Consider the following 18588-nt stretch of genomic DNA (forward strand, 5'->3'; position numbering starts at 1 on the left):
AATCAGAATGACATAGCACCTCCCAACAATAACTCAGAAAAAGAACCCCAAATATTGATTAAACCCAACAATTGTGATATATTGGAAGGAGGGGGGAAGGCAGGTATACACATAAAGGACTCACAAAGCAAAGTAAAAGTGCTAAATCCTCATCTTCTATTTTAAAGAGTCAACGGATGAATGAGAATATAGCAGTTTAGATATACTGTTTGGAAAATGGAGGCAATCCAAAAGAAATAGCCAAAAGAATCAACTAGTTGCTTCTGGTGAGTGGGGTCAGGATGATCAAAAGATGTGACAGGATTCTACTTTCTGACAGTACAAGACTTGTAATGCTATTTGACTTTTTAATGTACTATAGATAGTTCCTTGACTTAAAAAATATAGTAAATTAATAATATATACTAAAACCATTGAATGGTACATTTTAAATGGGTGAATTGTATGGTATGTGAATTATATCGCAATAAAATTGTTTAAAAAAATAGTGGGTCTGTCGTTTGGCTCAGTTGGTTAGAGCGTGAGCTCCCAACAAGGTTGCTGGTTCTATTCCCACATGGACCAGTGAACTGTGCCCTCCACAACTAGACTGAAAGCAACGGCTTGAGCTTGGAGTTGAGCCGGTGGGCAGCCTGTTGGCTCAGTGGTTGGAGCACGGTGCTCACAACACCAAGGTCATCAGTTCGAGTACTAGATAAAAAAAACAAAAACGACGACTTGACTTGGAGCTGAGCTGCGGCCCCCCACAACTAGATTGAATAACAATGATTTGACATCGTGGGGGGGTGGAAAAGTGAGTAGGGAGGAGGCAGAAAAGAGACATACCCATTTTTCCTGATCTATGCACCCAGAAATGGGTGACACAAGAAAATGGTATCGATAATTGTCTCTGGGGAAACGGGTAGAGGGAGGAAGGACACTTACTTTCCATTTTATATGCTTTCTAATTATATAAATGTTTGGTATGTGCTTGTCTTAAGGTAAGTCAAAACATGATTTCAAAATAAAATAATGAAGGGGCTACCAGATGGCTCAGCTGTTTAGAGCGCAAGCTCTGAACAACAGGGTTGCCGGTTCGATTCCCACATAAGCCAGTGAGCTGCACCCTCCACAACTACACTGAAGACAATGACTTGGAGCTGATGGGCCCTGGAGGAATACACTACATGCTACATTTATTCCCCAATAATATTCCCCAATAAAAAAATAATAATAAAATAAAATGAAATAATGAAGTTAATAGAAAATACCTCACTGACTTATAAATGGGTTCATAAACAACCAAGTTAATGAAAATACTGCCAAATTTTGAGAAGTAGGGGTATTAATCTAAAGCAATATGAAAGGGAAGGAGGAACACTGACCATGAAATGTTATCATACTGGTACAATGTTAGGGTGATTAGCAATGCAGGGATGACCCTTAACTGCCAGAATCGTAAAAAGTTTGAGCCAGAAGACACCAGAGAAAGTATGTAGTTCAATTTCTTCATGATAAAATCGAATTCCTTCATGAGAAAACCAAAGTCCAGGGAGGCCAACTGAGTAAATGTCCAGGGGCTCATAATCAATGACACTGCCAAACGAGACGCCACATCCCCTCAGTCCTAGTAACCAACTACCTGTGAGACCACACCACACAGCATCTTTATGAAGAGTCTGTGCAGTAAACAAAAAAATTGCAATTTCAAGACCAAACTACCAATCTCTAAAATTTCAAAGGAATTTTATTGCTTACCTGTTAGGGCAGACAAAAATAAACTGCAAATAATCCCTCCAAGTACCCCTGAAGTCACTAGGACTAAACCCTATCACTGTAACCCTTAAATATAAGAGTACTTTCCAATTTCCCAAAAACCTCTTGATTTGCAATTTGTTCCCAGATGTCATGGAAAGCTCACTTACCCAGAAAGCACCGCATGCTGCCCGAGACAGTCCACAGACATTGCAGTTGCCTGTGAGAGAGAACACGGATTCAGTTCTGCCAGGAAAGCCAGCTCAGATTGGAGAAGGCAGGCAGGTAGTCAGTCACCTTGGGGTTTTCCTCTTCCCATGGCCCAGGTCGTCCCCAGCTGGCAAGTATCCTCTACAGCAGATACTTTCCCCCCTTCTGGTTCTCATTCAGATCTCACCTTCGCATTCACAAGACAGCAGTTGCTGCCTGTTGCCCCCAACACCAGAACTACACACAACCAAGCTGGCATATTCTAAATTGAGACAAGAGAAGTCCTGGAGCCCTTGGAAAATGTGACCAGCGTGGGGCAAACAGAGCCCCTTCCAAGCAAAACCTAACCTGGGACCTTACACATACACACACACACACACACACAGACCATCCATGCCCTTCCAAAGGGCACAGATTCCTCCTCCCAACCGAATGGCAGTGGTAATATTCAAACACCACCCATGCTGAATCCAGTCAGTCTTGTTATTGGGATGTCTAGTTCCCATTTAATCTGAGATTTCTAGTACATTTCACTAGTTTTCATTTGCTAGGACTCCCATTTCCTAGGAAACACCATCTTTTCAGGATCCAATGTCTAATTCCCAAGAGACTACACCAAATCAAATGAATGTGCATTCAGGCTGAAGCATGAGGCTGATTTTAATCACGACAGTTATAGTCCTAAATTTTCTTATTTGGACAAGTTCAAATCCTGTTGCAGTCTCAGGGCATTATCTGAAACAGTTTGTGCCACTGTTTGGTTATTAAATGCTCTAAGTTATTTCTAGAGACTATCAAGAGAGAATCCATTTTGTACATGCTGCTATACTCACAAATCACAAATGGTAAGCAGAAACTCTCTTCCTCACTCTCACTGGTCTTATTAATGGGTTTCTCACACTCGCACACCCTCAAGAAACATGTCATAGGCAATATTAGGGACAAGAAGCCAGAGTGCTCTCACTGGAGGCTGAAAAGTGTTTATTATTCATTCCACTAGAGTCATGAGCAGAGAAAAGCCCAGCTAGAGAGGCAGGCAGTGAAATGAAATGCCATTTTCAGAACCCTTCTGTGCAATTTACAGATTAAAGATACATATGAAAGAAAGCAGATGGTACTTCCAACCAGGGGTGGTACCATCTTTAGAGAGGCAGAATCCTAAGGTTGCCCCAAGATTCTAGGCCCTTGGTGCACACACACATTCTCCTCATTATTCAAACACTAATCAAGGTACTACTGTGAAGGGATTTTGTACATGTAATTAAGGTCCCAAATCAGTTGACCTTAAGACAGAAAGACCTGAAACAACCCAAATGCTAAGTCTTGACATCAGGGGGTTAAGAACCATGGGACTCTTATAACATCCCACAGCAAAAGAGGAAGGGAACCCCTATATGATAAGAGAGAATTTCCTGCCATCCTGTGGGAAGGGGCCTGCTGCAAATTCAAGACAGCTTAGAGAAGAAAAGTGGTATTTTATATCCTATTACGAATGAAAACTTTAATCAGCTACTTATGCCTAGAAAAACATTGATGAAAGTCTCAAAATGTTTACATGGTAGTTGTTCCTAATTTTATTCCTCTAAATGAGCCTACATTTTTGTATTATTCATATATTCCCAATGCTTTATAATAAAAAATACTTTTATTCAAAGCATTCCAAGTCCCTTCTCTTTCCACTCCTCCCATCTGGCCAAGGCTCATAACGCCCACCTGTGGCCTGGTCCAGGAACAAACTCCAAACAGTCCACCTTCCTCTTTCTTTTCCATTCTACTTAACACTAAACTTCTGAAAAACAGAGTTCGATTATATCAATCCTCTGTTTTAAAACAGTGTTGGTTTTTCACCCTCAACAGAATCAGTAAAAACTTTATGGCCTGCAGACCCCCCCAAATCAGACGCTTACAGAACTTTGCAGTCTGACCTCTCACCCCACCTGTTCAAGCCACACCCATGTGCAGCACTCATGCCTTTCTCGAAGGACGCCTTTCTGGAAGGACATCAGCAACTCTCCCAATTCTGGAGAAATACTTAAGCTCTTTCCTCTGCCTAAAAAGTCTTTCTCTCCTATTTGCTGTTGAACTTCTACTCATCTTTCAAGTCCCAAGACATACGTCCTCTACAAGGCTCACCCGGAAACAGCCAAAGGGATGCCACCTTCTAAGGAAGCACCTTCTCTGCCCCTCTGTCATAGGACTCGCCTTAATCTCCTCTTTTTTTTTTGTTTTTTTGTTTATTTGTTTGTGGTAGTTACTCCTGTACACATTAACCTTCTTCCACTAGTGGGTGAGCCCCTGCAGAGCAGGCTCACTTCATTTCTCCCAGAGCACCCAATGAGGTGCTATGTGCATGGAGGTGATTTTCTACTGTTTTGAAGATAGGTCAGAATCAGGTCAAAATCAGGGTCCTTCCAGCTCATGTGTCAAGGTACTTCCTTAATATCTCAAAGAATTTTTTCACTAGTTTCTCTTAATAATTCCTTGATAATTTATCACCTATGAATTATCTACACTTCTAAAGTGACTTCATTTCTTTAATACCTCCTAGGATAATAAAGTTTGATAGTTCACTGCCTGCTGTGTGAAACCTTCTATTAGAATAGGGAAATCTGATGAATAAAATTGGTGTACCTTACCCACACACTTTATAATGTAAAATTCCAATCATATCTTCTTTCTCCCTTTGTTTTTAGATACTGAACTGTACTCCTAGGAAAACAGACTATTTCAGAATTGCTCCCTGTCAAGAGATACCTGTCAACAGAAGAGAATAAAGTCCTTAACAGCCCTTGTTCCTTCAACTGCAGGATGGTGGCTTTTGTGGCACACTTTAGGAGTCATGTGACCTTCATGAAATGACACTACCATAGCATTAACAGTGACATTTGATTCTTATTAGCCTGCAGAAAATGTAACTAATAATTTGGAAAAGATGGGCTAACTGATGGCAAATAAAAGATATCAATTCCGTGAGACTCTGTAAGCCCCTTACACAAATTGCTATAGCCCTTCTTTTTAAAAAATCATGTTTAGGGCAGCCAGTTAGCTCAGCTGGTTAGAATACAGTGCTCTTAACAAGGTTTGCTGGTTCAATCCCCACATGAGCCACTGTGAACTGCACCTTCCACAACTAGATTGAAAAAACTACCTGACTTGGAGCTGATGGGTCCTGGAAAAACACACTTAAATAAATAAAAGTTTAATAATTATTTAAAAAATCATGTTCATGAAATCAGCTGTGTTCCTTAAAGCATTTGGTTTCACCACTCCAGAAAAACTGATCACATTTTATCAAAAGGAAGACAGATTCTACACGGGATTTCTGCAGAAAAACAGAGTTCATCTGGTGCAGTAGAAAAAGTACGCACAGGCTTTGGAGTCAGAACTAGGTTCAAAATCCTTGTCCACCACACCTCAGGCATACAACAACGAAAAACAATCCAGCACAGCTCACTGACCTCTTATAATGCTGAAATTAGTCGATACTTTCTATTAGTTTTTTACTTGATCTGACTCCTCCTTAAAACCTTTGATTTCTATGACATGAGTCTTTCCTGAAACTCCTCCCAACTTTGGGCACCCCCCTTCTTGGTCTGTTCCTGATCAATCCATTTCTTCCTATCTCTGCCTGGGCTCAGGCCTTCATCAGTCCTCACTGGACAAGTATCCCATCCTCACTCTCCACCCTCAGGGCTGTTGTTAGACGTAAGCCTGGTTATGCTTCTTGCTTGCTCACGCTCCTTTTGTGGCTCCCCACAGCCTACAGGACAAGGTCCAACACCCTTGGTGTGCCATTAAAGATCACTTAAGCCCTCTTCTCTGATCACTTCTACAGGCTGTCTCGCATCTCTCCCCTCCCAAGTCCACCCCAACACTCCAACCATGACGAATTCTTGTTTTTTTCCATTTAAGTAGAGTTGGTATACAATCATATATTGGTATGTTAGTTTTAGGTGCACAACATAGAGATTCGGCATTTTTATATCTTACAATGTGATCACCCCACTAATTCTAGTAATCATCTGTAACCCTGTAAGCTCACTGTATTTTTCACTATATTCCTCTTCCCCATTTTACCTCTTTGAGTACAAACTATTGAATCTCCACTACACTTTCCAATACCATTACCACTGGCCACAAGTAGCTATTTAAATGGCAATTAATTAAAATTTGATTAAATTAAAAATACAATGTCAGTTGTACTAACCCCATTTCATGTGTTTAACAGCCACATTTCCATCGTCACAGAAAATTCTACTCGATGGTGTTGCCCTAGAAGATTATTTCTTAAGTTTTCTTACAGTGTCAACACTCATTGATTCCAGGGACCACATACCGTGTTTCCTCGGAAATAAGACCTAATCAGACAATCAGCTCTAATGTTTCTTTTGGAGCAAAACTTAATATAAGACCGGGTCTAAAAAGATGCATTAGAGCTGATTATCCAGCTAGGTCTTATTTTCAGGGAAACACGGTAAGAGTAGATCCAAGCGGCACAGGTTCTTCACTATTAATCAGTGACAATATCTAAAGGTATTGATTTATAAAATAAATGATGCTTGTATAAGGTGTAAAAGAAAAAGAGATTCACCTTTTAGGCTGGGGTTTTTCCACTGAAAAACCTAAAAGCTTTTATTTTTTAAAGAGGCAGGGTGTTTTTAAAAGTGTTTGTTCTGGCCTTCCTTTTCAGAAAGACAATAGTAAGGGTTTCAACTCTTCTTTTCTACATTAATGCAACAGTTAATAAAAAGGATCCCTACTCCCCCATCAATTACCATCAGAATTAACCACAAAACCATGATAATTGACACGAAGGTGTACCTTTCCAAATGAACAGAAAAATCAGAAAGAAAAACAGCAACTCCCACAAGGCAGTTAAATTACCCAATTTACTTTGTCCTCTAACTTTGACAACTGCTGTTTCGGTTTATTATCCTACTACTTCATAGCATCCTAACCTATGTGTAAGCACCCTCTGTAGGTCTCTTCAATGACGTTTCCATAGGGAGGTACGGTTTCTCTGTAAGAGGCTACCTGTATTTCCATGAGAATTGAAGGGTTTACAGATTAGTAGCTTCCAAATTAGTAGGTTCCATACAAGATTTTGTTCTTAGTCCCCAGTGAAAGTAATTAACTAGAAGGGTAACAGGAATGTGGTTCTTTATCCCTAGGAGTCTGGCGCCTCCCCTGGGAGCGCAGGCCTCCCAGAGACACAGTGCTGACAGTACAAATGGCTTCAGGATTCTTTAATCCAAATGCTGCTGCTCAAATTCTCCAGGGAACTATGTATCAGAGAGCACCATAGAGCAAACTGGTTGGTGGCTCCTCCACTCATTATCTTTATGGCAGAAGACCATGGGATTTTAGAAAGAAGAAACCACATCACCCCTTGTTGTAATCTCAGTTTCCCTTCAGTATAAATCATCTGAGTTTCAACACAGCGCCTGGCACAGTCTGCACCTGGCAAGAGCTCAATAAATCCTTGTTGAATAAATGAGTGACTGAAGCCTGGCACACAGAAGGTATTCCATAAATACCAGGGGTGCCAAAAAAATGTATACACAAGACTTGTATTCATCTTTTGTTATCAGTATAATATTGAGCATTACAAATTTAACACAGTTTTTTCCTTTCTTAAAATGCATACACGTTTCTTTGGCACCCTCTGTATTTGTGGTATAAAAAGCGAATCACCAAGACACTGTCCTAAGGTGCTCGGGGTACATGGTATTTGTTGAGGAATGACTGTATGATAGGCTCATAAAACATGAAGCAAGGTAGTGTAATGAGGCCAACAAGAGCTCTGGGGCCAGATGCCTTAGTTCAAATCCCAATTCAGCCACATAATGGGAGCCTTGGCCAGGCCACTTGGGATCAGCCAAACAGAGATCAGCTTCCCCGTTTGGAAAAAAAGCGGTAATATCTATTTATCTTGCGTGGTTCTTTCATGAATTAGAAAAAGAAAATACAGAGAAATCACTTAGCACGAGGCTTGCCATATGGGAGACAGGAAATTTAAAAATGGTAAAAACCACTAGCAAGTGCTAACGTTCCTTGAGGCTTACCATGTGCCTGTCACTGAACCACACATGCTAAATGTGTGAATGATCTCATAGTAAAATTTTCAAGCCAACCCTTTGAGGTGAGCAAACTAATGCGCAGAGAATGAGGACAGGCTAGGGGCTGAGCCGGGATTCGAACCAAGCAATAGGGTATTTTTCACTATTCTAGGAGCAGCGACCACTTAAAAGCTTAGGCGCCGAAACAGGCACTATGCACGCAGTTTTGTTTTTTTTAATCGAATCCACCCCCAAAGTCCTGTTAAGTCCACAGAGCTGTGAGGCTCAGAGAAGTTCTGCGACTTGCCCAAAGTCACTAAGCGCGACCCTCAGGCTCGGGGAGCAAACAGCCCCTGGCCCACCATCCGAGTTTGGAAGCTTCCCAGCACTCACTCGCACGCAATCTCTGCATTTCGGAGTCCCAAAGCAGACACCATCCCCCGTACCCCCCGCGGGGAACCCCGAAACCCTGTCGGCGCCCGCCCCAACCGCCCCCAATGGTCATCAAGGCTCCCCCTCGCCCGCTCGGGTCTAACAGCTCCGGGTCACCCTCTTGTCCACGAGCCCAGCCCAGGCTTGGGGGTCGCCCCGCCGCCCCTGAAGCGGACCCGGCAGCGTGGGGGAAGGGAAACGGAAAGGGCGCATGCCCAGAAGGCTCCATTTGGCGGCCAGCTCACCTGAGAATCGCGAAACTCCACCACCACGTTCTCGCTGCTCCATCGCGTAGCCATCTCTTGCAGTCGGGAGCCCAGGTCCCAGAACCGCGCGTTCCCGCCACCGAAACCCGCGTACCAGGGCTCTGTAAGCCCCACGCAGCCTGCGACTGAGCCCTGCCACGCCCCGTTCCCTTCTTCCGCCTGAGCGCAAATCATTGGCTGACCCAAACACTGGCTCCGCCCCCTCTTCCATACTCCTCCAATTGCGGAACCGTCCCTATCCAAAACAGGCACGCCCCCTCCACTTACGTCACTCGTCTTGAGTCACACAAGCTTCGTCGCGGCTGCGGACACACGCCCCCTTGCTGCAAGCTGGGCCGGGAGTTGTAGTCCAAGGTCGAGTAGCCCGTGGATAACACAGGAAAAGCTCGCAGATTGCAGTTTGGCCGACATGCAGTGCATGTTGTCTTCCCTGTCTCCTCACTGGTGTCACCGGCAAGAGCCAGGATGTCTACAAACCAAAATCCAACATTTGTGCAAACCTGCCATACAGGCATTGAAAAGTCTGAATGTGAAATTTATTGTTTCATACAGAACAGCAGCGTCTGCCAGTGTCCAGGGACCCCAGCGAGTCTCCACAACCTTTTCATGGGGTTTCTGAAGACAAAACAATTTTGATAATCATACTAAGACGTTATTTGCCTTTTTCACTTTCTTTCTCTCACCAGTGTACAGTGAAGTTTTCCAGAGGCTACATGGTATATATTGTAGCAGATTGAATGGTAGAAGCAGATGTGAGAATTCAGCAGGTTTTTTTTTTTTGGTTGTTTTTTTTTTTTAATTAAAGTTAACTGGAGTGACAATTATTAGTAGTTACATAGATTTCAGGTGTACAATTCTGTATTACATCATCTATAAATCCCATTGTGTGTTCAACACCCCAGAGTCAGCTCTCCTTCCATCACTATATTTGAAGCAGTTTTCTATTAAGCCAGACATTAAAGAGATTTGCCACTTATCCCACTGTTTTTTTAAAATAAATTATTTTTCATTTGCAAAATGTATTATTAATGCTAATGTGCATTAATGTATAAGTAAAATCATAAATAAATATATTTTAAATTCTCATTTTTAAATCTATTAATTACTATCAGTATATATAGCCCACATAAAAGTTGGGGAGGGGGAATCTTTAAAAAGTTTTAAGAGTGTAAAGGGATCCTGAGATCAAAATGTTTGAGAACTGCTGATTGCACGATGAATGGTGATTAGCTACTCTTCTTTTGTCCCACCCTCTCAAATCCTGGCTTAACTGGCTTAGCTTCTATTTCTTTATAGAAGGGGTATTGTCGTGCGGGACGGCAGGCGGGGTCTCAGCTCCCGCTCCCCACATAAGAACGCAGGACATGGTGAGGCCAAAAAGGAACACCCATGGAGCATATCACTATATTCTCACCAGCGGCATCCGTCTCTCTGCAATCTGCTCTTGCTAGCCCCCAATTCTTCTGCTAGCGTAGCCACAGCAGTTATATTAGTGGCCAATGGCTTACGGGTTACAGCTGACGGCCAACTAGCCACAGCTGATGGTCATCTGATCACAGTTGATGGCCATTTACTACCCGAGCCAGCACCTTTCTATGTGAGGCTGAGAGCCTGGAAACTGCTTTCTGGGGCTCTGTTCCCACAAAGGGGAAAATGACCTGCTTGATTCATTTGGTTGTTACAAGGAGTTAAGCACAGAGCCTGGAATGTAGTCAATACTCAAGTGTAAACTATTTTTATTGTTGTTGTTAATACTATCACTATTTTTATGTGCAAGGCATTGCCTGGATAGAGATAAGAAGCCTTCCCTTCCCTCCTGGGGTGTTGGATGTAATGGGGAAGAGAGACTTATCAATAGGGGTGACCAAAATATCCCAGCAAACCCTTCAGTCCAGATAAACTGAGACAGTTGGTCCCTGTACAACAGGTATACACTTGGCAGAATGAATTGGGTTTTACAAAAAACTTGCAAGCAATGTGCCAGAAGAGGACATCCTAAACGGGGGACCTGACATAGCATTCTGAAGCAGGTGACATTTAAGCTTTTGAGTATAATTAAGATTTCGATAGCGTACACTGTCAAAAATAGTACTTCAGCATTGAAGTATGAACAAAGACCCTTAAGTGTGAAGAGAAGGATGCATTCCAAAGACACAAAGCAGTTCCTCAATTAACACTCAGGGCACTGTGCTTTCTTTCAAAGTACACTTCACAATTTGTAATTCAATATTTATTTTTTTATTCAACATTTTCAAGCTTCGGGAGGACAGGGACCAGGTCTGTTTTATTTTCAGTCCTTCATGGTGACTGCATATACAAGGCACTCCATGAATATTTGTCCAATAAATGAATGAGAAAAGCATATAAAGTCATACCCTTAGGCTGCTGTATAGGTCAAGGGATGCCTTCTGTGAAACCAAATGTAATTTTTAAAACTATTCAAAATCTTTACCTGCAATTCTTCTTTTTTTTCCTAAAAGAAATGTGGAACATTTCACAAATTTGTATGTCATCCTTGCGCAGGGGCCATGCTAATCTTCTCTGTATCGTTCCAATTTTAGTACATGTGCTGCTGAAGCGACCATTACCTGCAATTCTTTATCCCCAGAAGGGAATACAGAATCTCTAGTCTCCTTCAAGTCCCTTTGCTTTCTTTCCCATCCACCTATCAGTTATTCTCACACACTGCAGCCCTTAATAAACTCCAGCCATGGCCTCCACCCTCCTATATTATTAGCCTTTCTTCCTTGTCTCCCAGTTTTCTCTAATTCTCTACCACAAAAGACTGCTCTAGAGAGAAGGGCCTCACCTCGGCTCAGCCAGCCCAGAGGGGGAAATCTTTTAAACCAGATTCAAGGGCAGGGAGAAAGAAACAGAATACTTTGTAAGTGTCCTCATGCCATCGCATAGGAATACATTGTTTACATAAGAAACTTCCAGACCTGTAAAGAACTTCTATAAGATTTTATTTGAGCCAAAGTGGAGACAATTGCCAGGAAGCAAGATCTCAAATGCTATGGAGAATGATGGTTTGGCAGTTTCTTTTTAAGCATTTGGAAATAAAGAGGGAAAGCAAGGAAGATTACATGAAGGTAGGAGAAAGCAAGGCAGTGATTTGGATTTCAGGATAGTTAACAAGATTATGTGCTCTCTTGAGGGTGGTTATCCTTATTTCACAAGTGTGTTAAACTAGATGCACAGAAACAATGGACAGGACTTGCTTAAGGCAAAGACAAACCTTTTATTAAAAAAAAAGTATATGCCTGGGGCATGACTACCCACCATGACCTGCCCAGTTCATCCTGTGAGGTTACTTTCCCTAAAACCCCTGTTTTGTCTCTAATAAAAATTAATCAATTTGGCCAGCCTGGTGACTCAGGCAGTTAGAGCTCCATGCTCCTTACTCCGAAGGCTGCGGGTTCGATTCCCACATGGACCAGTGGGCTCTCAACCACAAGGTTGCCAGTTCAATTACTCGAGTCCCACAAGGAATGGTGGGCAGCACCCTCTGCAACTAAGATTGACAACGGCACCTTGAGCTGAGCTGCCTCCCGGATGGCTCAGTTGGTTGGAGCGTGTCCTCTCAACCACAAGGCTGCCGGTTTGAATCCCACAAGGGATGGTGGGCTGCGCCCCCTGCAACTAGCAACGGCAGCTGGACCTGGAGCTGAGCTGTGCCCTCCACAACTAAGACTGAAAGGACAACAACTTGAAGCTGAATGGCACTCTCCACAACTAAGATTGAAAGGACAACAACTTGACTTGGAAAGAAAAAAAGTTCTGGAAGTACACACTGTTCCCCCAATAAAGTCCTGTTCCCCTTTAAAAACACACACATACATACAATCTGTTAAAAAAAAAAAAAAGACCCTGACCCTAAAAAAAAAAAAAAAAATTAATCAATTCATCTAACATACCATAATCTTATTTGTTTATTTGCCTATTGCCTGGGATGTAGTGGGTGCGCAATAAATATTCACTGAACAAGTGATTAGCAATTTAGCAAATAGTCAGGGCATATGGGAAGTTGTAGCAAGAAGTATAGCTAGAAAAGTTAGAAAGGGCTAGAGGTGGGGGGTCGAGAGAGAGACAGAGAGAGAGAGAGAGAGAGAGAGAGAGAGAGAGAGAGAGAGAGAGATTCCAAAGCTCTCTGTCTGTAAATAGTTTGGTAATCTGTTTCCCACTAAAACCTGTAGAATTGCTCTTGCCTGAGCATTTCTGCAACCCTCCCCCACTCCTACATCTTTAGTTCATGTCTGTTTAGTTCTGAAAATCTGCTTGTCATGATTCGTAGGCACAGAAAGTACTTTGGGTTTCAAGTCCTTGGTGCTCTGTGTTCTCTCCATGTTTTCTTTCTTAAATGTGAAAAGAACCCAGTAGAATTTTTGAGAGAGGAAGCATGAACACCTTTCAAACTGCCTTCTTGGGCCCTTTCTTTCCATCTCCCACCCATATTGAAAGAGTAGGGACTCAAGCTAAATCTAGAGCTCTTTGGCTGCTGCTTCATTGCTATGTACCTCTGAGATCCACCTATGAATATCCTGTCTGAATCAGAAATTGGAGACTGTTAGGAGTCCCTTGTCAAGTAGAAGTCAACTGGCTGGCCAGGCCCCAAGGCCCTGATCACCAAGCAATGTATTTTCAGAAGGTCACTTGCTAGGGAAGCAGGATCTCTGGCCAACCTAGAAATCCAGGGCTTTGGCTGGCTCTTGTCAGCAACTACTACGGCAGACTTGCAAGTTTGAACAGAATCCTTTATCATTCCAGTCCTGTTTCCTTTTCTAGAGAATGTGAAGTTTAGCTGACCCTTCCATCTGTTTACATCTGAGAATCTTGGAATCCTGTCTGGAGCCCCACTAGTAATTTCCCTCTTTTCATCAGTCAACAAATATTTGTGGACATGCCCACGTGCTCAAGCTCCTTGCTAGGTACATTTGGTTGCCCATTACCCCGATTTCTCTCTTTAAGTTTTCTCTTTTCAAGCAAAACAATAAAAATGTAGAGAGTTCTGAGTGGTCTAGAGGAAGTTTCTTACTGGGAGTCACTTGTCCCCCCCCCCCCTCCGCCAGGAGGTGCTGGGGGCTCCCTCCAAAGCTGTAGGGAGCCTTCCCCACTCTCAGGCTCTTGGAGTCAGAGAGGCTGCCACAGGTTCCCCAAAAGCTTCCCAGGAGCAGCCCTAACAATCCATCGCTCCCATTTTCTGACTTATATTCTTCTGGAGATGTTTAAAATTGAGCTTTGCAACAGTTATGCACTCGTGTTTGCAAGTTTTGGCAACACTGATTTTATCAGCCCTTTCTGGTAGGTGGGTCAGTGCTTTATTAACCCTGTTTCACAGCTGAAGGAGAGCCAGGAAGCAGTTCATCCAGGGTGGGTGACAGTATAAAGACATGGAGATAGAAAAATAAATAAAACAAGAGTCCCACATCTAGCTGGGGTCATTTCTGCATCTGATAGCCTTGCATTGGGACAGTTCAAAATGACTTGACACCTCCCCAGACCCATTAACTTTAAACCAAGAACCCACAAGAGAAACTTGGAGCAAAACACGGACTGGATTCTTGATGTAACAAATGACACAGTGAAACTAATCTGAGGCTGCAGGTCTCTGTGGATGCCTGTTGCTATGCCTTGAGTCATTCTCTCTAAGATGTAAAGGATAGAATCAAGTTACTGGATGAAGAGCTTTGTATCTTAATATCTTCATTTCAGATGGGAAAATTGTCATGTGAATAAGTGCACAAGGAGATAACAGGGACATTGCCTGAAACAGGCTGTGATTCAGGGTCCCACAGGGCACCTAAACTTATTGTCATAACATTGCAGAGAGTAGAGGCTTCACCTTTTCAGTTCAGGCCCTCAGCTGTTCAGTGGTGCCAGCTGTGAGAGAGACTGGCTTATCATAACCATTAGACTGGAATATAAATGAAGGGCAAACTATTAATTTACAAAAAGAAATATAGCTGTTAAACAGATCTAATCTTTTTCACCTCAAAGCATACAAAGAAAATGAAATTTTTAACCAAAAATTCTTTGATGAGCATTGTTCACTATAAAGGTTAGATGTTCTGCTCCTACCAGCTATGTGACTTTTTTGTGTGCCTGTGGTATATACTTTATCTATCTATCTATCTATCTATTTGCCTTTCTACAAATTTACAAAAAATGGGTCAAACACAAATACAAAAAGGTATCTAATGAAATAAAATATTTCTCATCCATCTTGTCGCCCAACTCTCCAGTTCCTGCTGCCCACCCCCCCAGGGAATTACATTATGCTCTTTCGTGTTTCTATCCAGTATTTTTATGAATATATAAGCCAAGGAAAATATAGATCTTTATTTGGGGAAGAGGGAAGTTTCTGAATTTTGCAAGTCTTGGCATCTTCAGTGCTCATTAATCATTGGTCATTATTGTTGTTGTTGTTTTTAATTTTTATTGGGGAATATTAGGGAACAGTGTGTTTTTCCAGGACCCATCAGCTACAAGTCAAGTCGTTGTTTTCAATCTAGTTGTGGAGGGTGTAGCTCACTGGCCCATGTGGGAATTGAACCGGCTGCCCTGAGAACCAGCTTTATCTTTGGTTCCCACTTCCTTTCATTGCAACTCTATTGCATCCTTTAGTTCCCTGAAGATGCCGTGTTCTCCAGGCCTTTGAACATGCTGTTCCCTTTGTTTGGAACATTTTTCTCTTCTTGAAACACAGTTCACCCCTCTCACCCTATTCTCTGGCTAATCTCCAACTTGTCTTTTAGGGTGTCAAACAGAAAACCACAGGCCCAAAGTGGCATGACTCCTGCTGAAAGCTTATTACACCAAACCTAGATTTAATACCTGATTCTAATCGCAGTTTCAACCTCCCCCAGAAGCATCATCTCAATCAATCAGTCTGGAACTTCCTGATCAACACTAGTGAGGTAATCTGCCTGATAAGAACCCCCCCCCCCTCGCCTCTCCCTAAAGAAAGTTGTCCTTGCCTGAAATAAACCACTTTTAAAATTTTTATTTTTTTAAAGATTTTATTGGGGAAGGGGAACAGGACTTTATTGGGGAACAGTGTGTACTTCCAGGGCTTTTTTCCAAGTCAAGTTGTTGTCCTTCAATCTTAGTTGTGGCGGGTGCTGTTCAGCTTCAAGTTGCTGTCCTTTCAGTCTTAGTTGTGGAGGGCGCAGCTCAGCTCCAGGTCCAGTTGCCGTTTTCTAGTTGCAGGGGCACAGCCCACCATCCCTTGCAGGAGTCGAAGCCGGCAACCTTGTGGTTGAGAGGACGATTTCCAATCAACTGAGCCATCCGGGAGCTCAGCAGCAGCTCAGCTCAAGGTGCTGTGTTCAATCTTAGTTGCAACCATCCCTTGGGGGACTTGAGGAATCGAACTGGCAACCTTGTGGTTGAGAGCCCACTGACCCATATGGGCATCGAACTAGCAGCCTTCGGAGTTAGGAGCATGGAGCTCCAACCACCTGAGCCATCAGGCTGGCCTACTTTTTAATTTCTTAGTCCCACCCTCTTTCTGCCTATAAAAAAACTTTCATTTTGTACAACTCATGGGAATGTCCTTCTAGTTTCTAGATGCGATGCTGCCTGATTCATGAATTGTTTAAGAAAGCCAATCAAATCTTCAAATTTACTTGGTTATATTTGTTTTTTTTAACAAGATCTTGGCTTAGAATCACTGTATTTGTACCTGTCTCCTTTCATCAGCACCAAGCTCTTTCACTCTCACAGTAGTTTTACTTTCATAGCACTTAGTCATTCATTCATTCATTTGACAAATATTTATTTAGTGCCAACCACATGCCAGGGACTGTTTTAGACTTATCTGTATTGTCACTGCCAGATTCGATACCATATCTATATATTTGCACTGTAATTCATATACCGTAAATTCACCCTTTTAAGTGTATAATTCAGTGGTTTTTAGTATATTCACAGGGTTGCACAACCATCACTATCATGTAATTCCAGAATATTTTCACCACTCCAAAAAAGAAACCCATTAGCAGTCATTCTCCGTTCTCCCGTCCCCCAGGTCCTGGCAACCATTAACCTTTCTATCTCAATGGATTTGCCTGCTCTGCACATTTCATATAACTGAATACGTGGTCTTTTGTGTTCTGTGATTGGCTTCTTTTGCTTAGTATAATGTTTTCAAGTTTCATCCATGTTGTAGCACATATCAGTCCTTCATTCCTCTTTATGGCTGAATAATAGTCCATGGTATGGATATACCATATTTGCTTTACCTGTGCATCAGCTAATGGACATTTGGGTTGTTTCCACTTTTCAGCTGTTTTGAATAAGGCTGCTGTAAACATTCATGTACAAGCTTTTCTGCGGACATATGTTTTCATTTCTTTTGGAAATATACCTAGGAGTGGAATTGCTGGGTCACATGATAATTCTATGTTTAATTTTTTTGAGGAACTGCCAGACTGTTTTCCACAGCAGGTGAACCATTTTACATTCCCACCAGCAAGGTATAAGGTTTCTGATTTCTGCACATCTCAGCAACACTTTTTATTGTTCTCTTTGATGTAGCCATCCTAGTGGGTATCACCTGGTTCTTCTGAAGCTCTGTGAGAACATGGACTCCATTTGTCTGGCTCACCACTGTGTCCCAGAACCTAGTACAGTGCCTGGCATTTATTAGATTTCGTATTTTGTTCACTACACTAAAAAAGTGTTGAATGAATAGGTAAATCAAAAGATACTTAGATGGTTACAATACTTATTGTGTATTTATCTCCTCAATAGAGATCTGTCAAGAGATCTGCTATTCTTTTTTCTGCACAGTAACTGAACTACCCCTCTTCTGTTACCAAAGCCATTCTTCAGGATGGAAATTGCGTTAAATTCAAACTTTCTTGCTTTTCTTCAGATCCCTCATTTGGATCTTAGGTGTGCACAGATTCCTGTTAGGCACTTACAGATAATTTCTTGGGTATTGGAACGTTTTGTTTTTTTCCTACGTTCATTTCTCCTACAGAACTCCCTTCTCTTCCTTTTTGCTCACTCCCAAGCACTCCATGTTTGCAAATAGTCTTCCACCTGTTTCTTTTCAAGCTGGTCTCCTGCGACAATCAACACCTCTGACAGACTAGCCCTTCTTTTTCTGGTTTTCTTTCACTATTGCTCTACACCCTTGTCAACATAAGAAATGTCCAAACCTGTACAGAATTTTTATAAGAGTTAATTTGAGCCAAACTGACAATTGTTGGGAATCAAGTTCTCAAATGGCAGTTTTGCAAACTTGTTTCATACATTTGGAATTAAGGGGGGAACATAGAGAGAGCACATGGAGGTGGGAGAAAGCAAGGTACAGCATAGTTAACAAGATTATATGCTCCCTTGAGCGTAGTTGTGTGCTCCCTTCAAGGGGTCTGAAAAAGGTATTTCAAAGGTGTGTTAACCTAGATGCACAGAAACAATGGACAAGCCTTGCTTAAGGCAAAAAGAAACCCTTTCCTTAAAAAGTTGTATGCCTGGGGTGTGACTACCCACCAGACCTGCCCATTTAGGGATTTATGATCAGATCACCCTGTGAGGTTACTTTTTATTAGATCTATTACAGTGCCCCTTTTTTGACCACAGTGTTTTTGGCTCCTTGATTTGGAAGTCAGTTAGGCCAGGGACTGGGTGGTGCTCACAGCCAGCACTCAGTGCTTGAAAAATAGTGAATGAATGAATGAATGAGACTATGTGAGAGGGACATATTGCAAAATGCAGACTTGGTCAAGAAATATTTATTGAGTACTTACTTTGTCCCACGTCCCGTGGTGTATGGCAGGATAAAAGGTAAACTAAGCAGGGGACCCACCTTGAACAAGGGAGTTTCTAAAATCACTAGGTCTAGCTGCAGTTTTCCATTTCCATATCTATATTTTTTT

At 42.2% G+C, this 18588-nt stretch overlaps 1 protein-coding gene across 4 annotated transcripts in view; it reads right to left on the reverse strand.

Moving 5' to 3' along the window:
* Positions 1–8856, reverse strand: part of WDR59 (WD repeat domain 59) — a 69996-nt gene extending 61140 nt beyond the window's left edge. For 2 of the 4 annotated variants that reach the window (XM_081030553.1, XM_081030551.1), the window contains exons 1-2: positions 8681–8851; positions 1905–1954 (exon numbers count right to left, since the gene is read on the reverse strand). In XM_081030553.1, the coding sequence (XP_080886679.1) occupies positions 1905–1954; positions 8681–8723 (93 nt within the window). In that variant the 5' untranslated portion in view covers positions 8724–8851. Of the gene's footprint in view, positions 1–1904; positions 1955–8680 lie in introns of all 4 variants that reach the window. The other 2 variants (XM_081030552.1, XM_081030554.1) reach the window with 2 other exon arrangements.
* Between the last annotated feature and the right edge of the window lie 9732 nt (positions 8857–18588).

This window comes from Rhinolophus hipposideros (genome assembly GCF_964194185.1).
Source record: "Rhinolophus hipposideros genome assembly, chromosome: 21".
NCBI lineage: Eukaryota > Metazoa > Chordata > Mammalia > Chiroptera > Rhinolophidae > Rhinolophus > Rhinolophus hipposideros.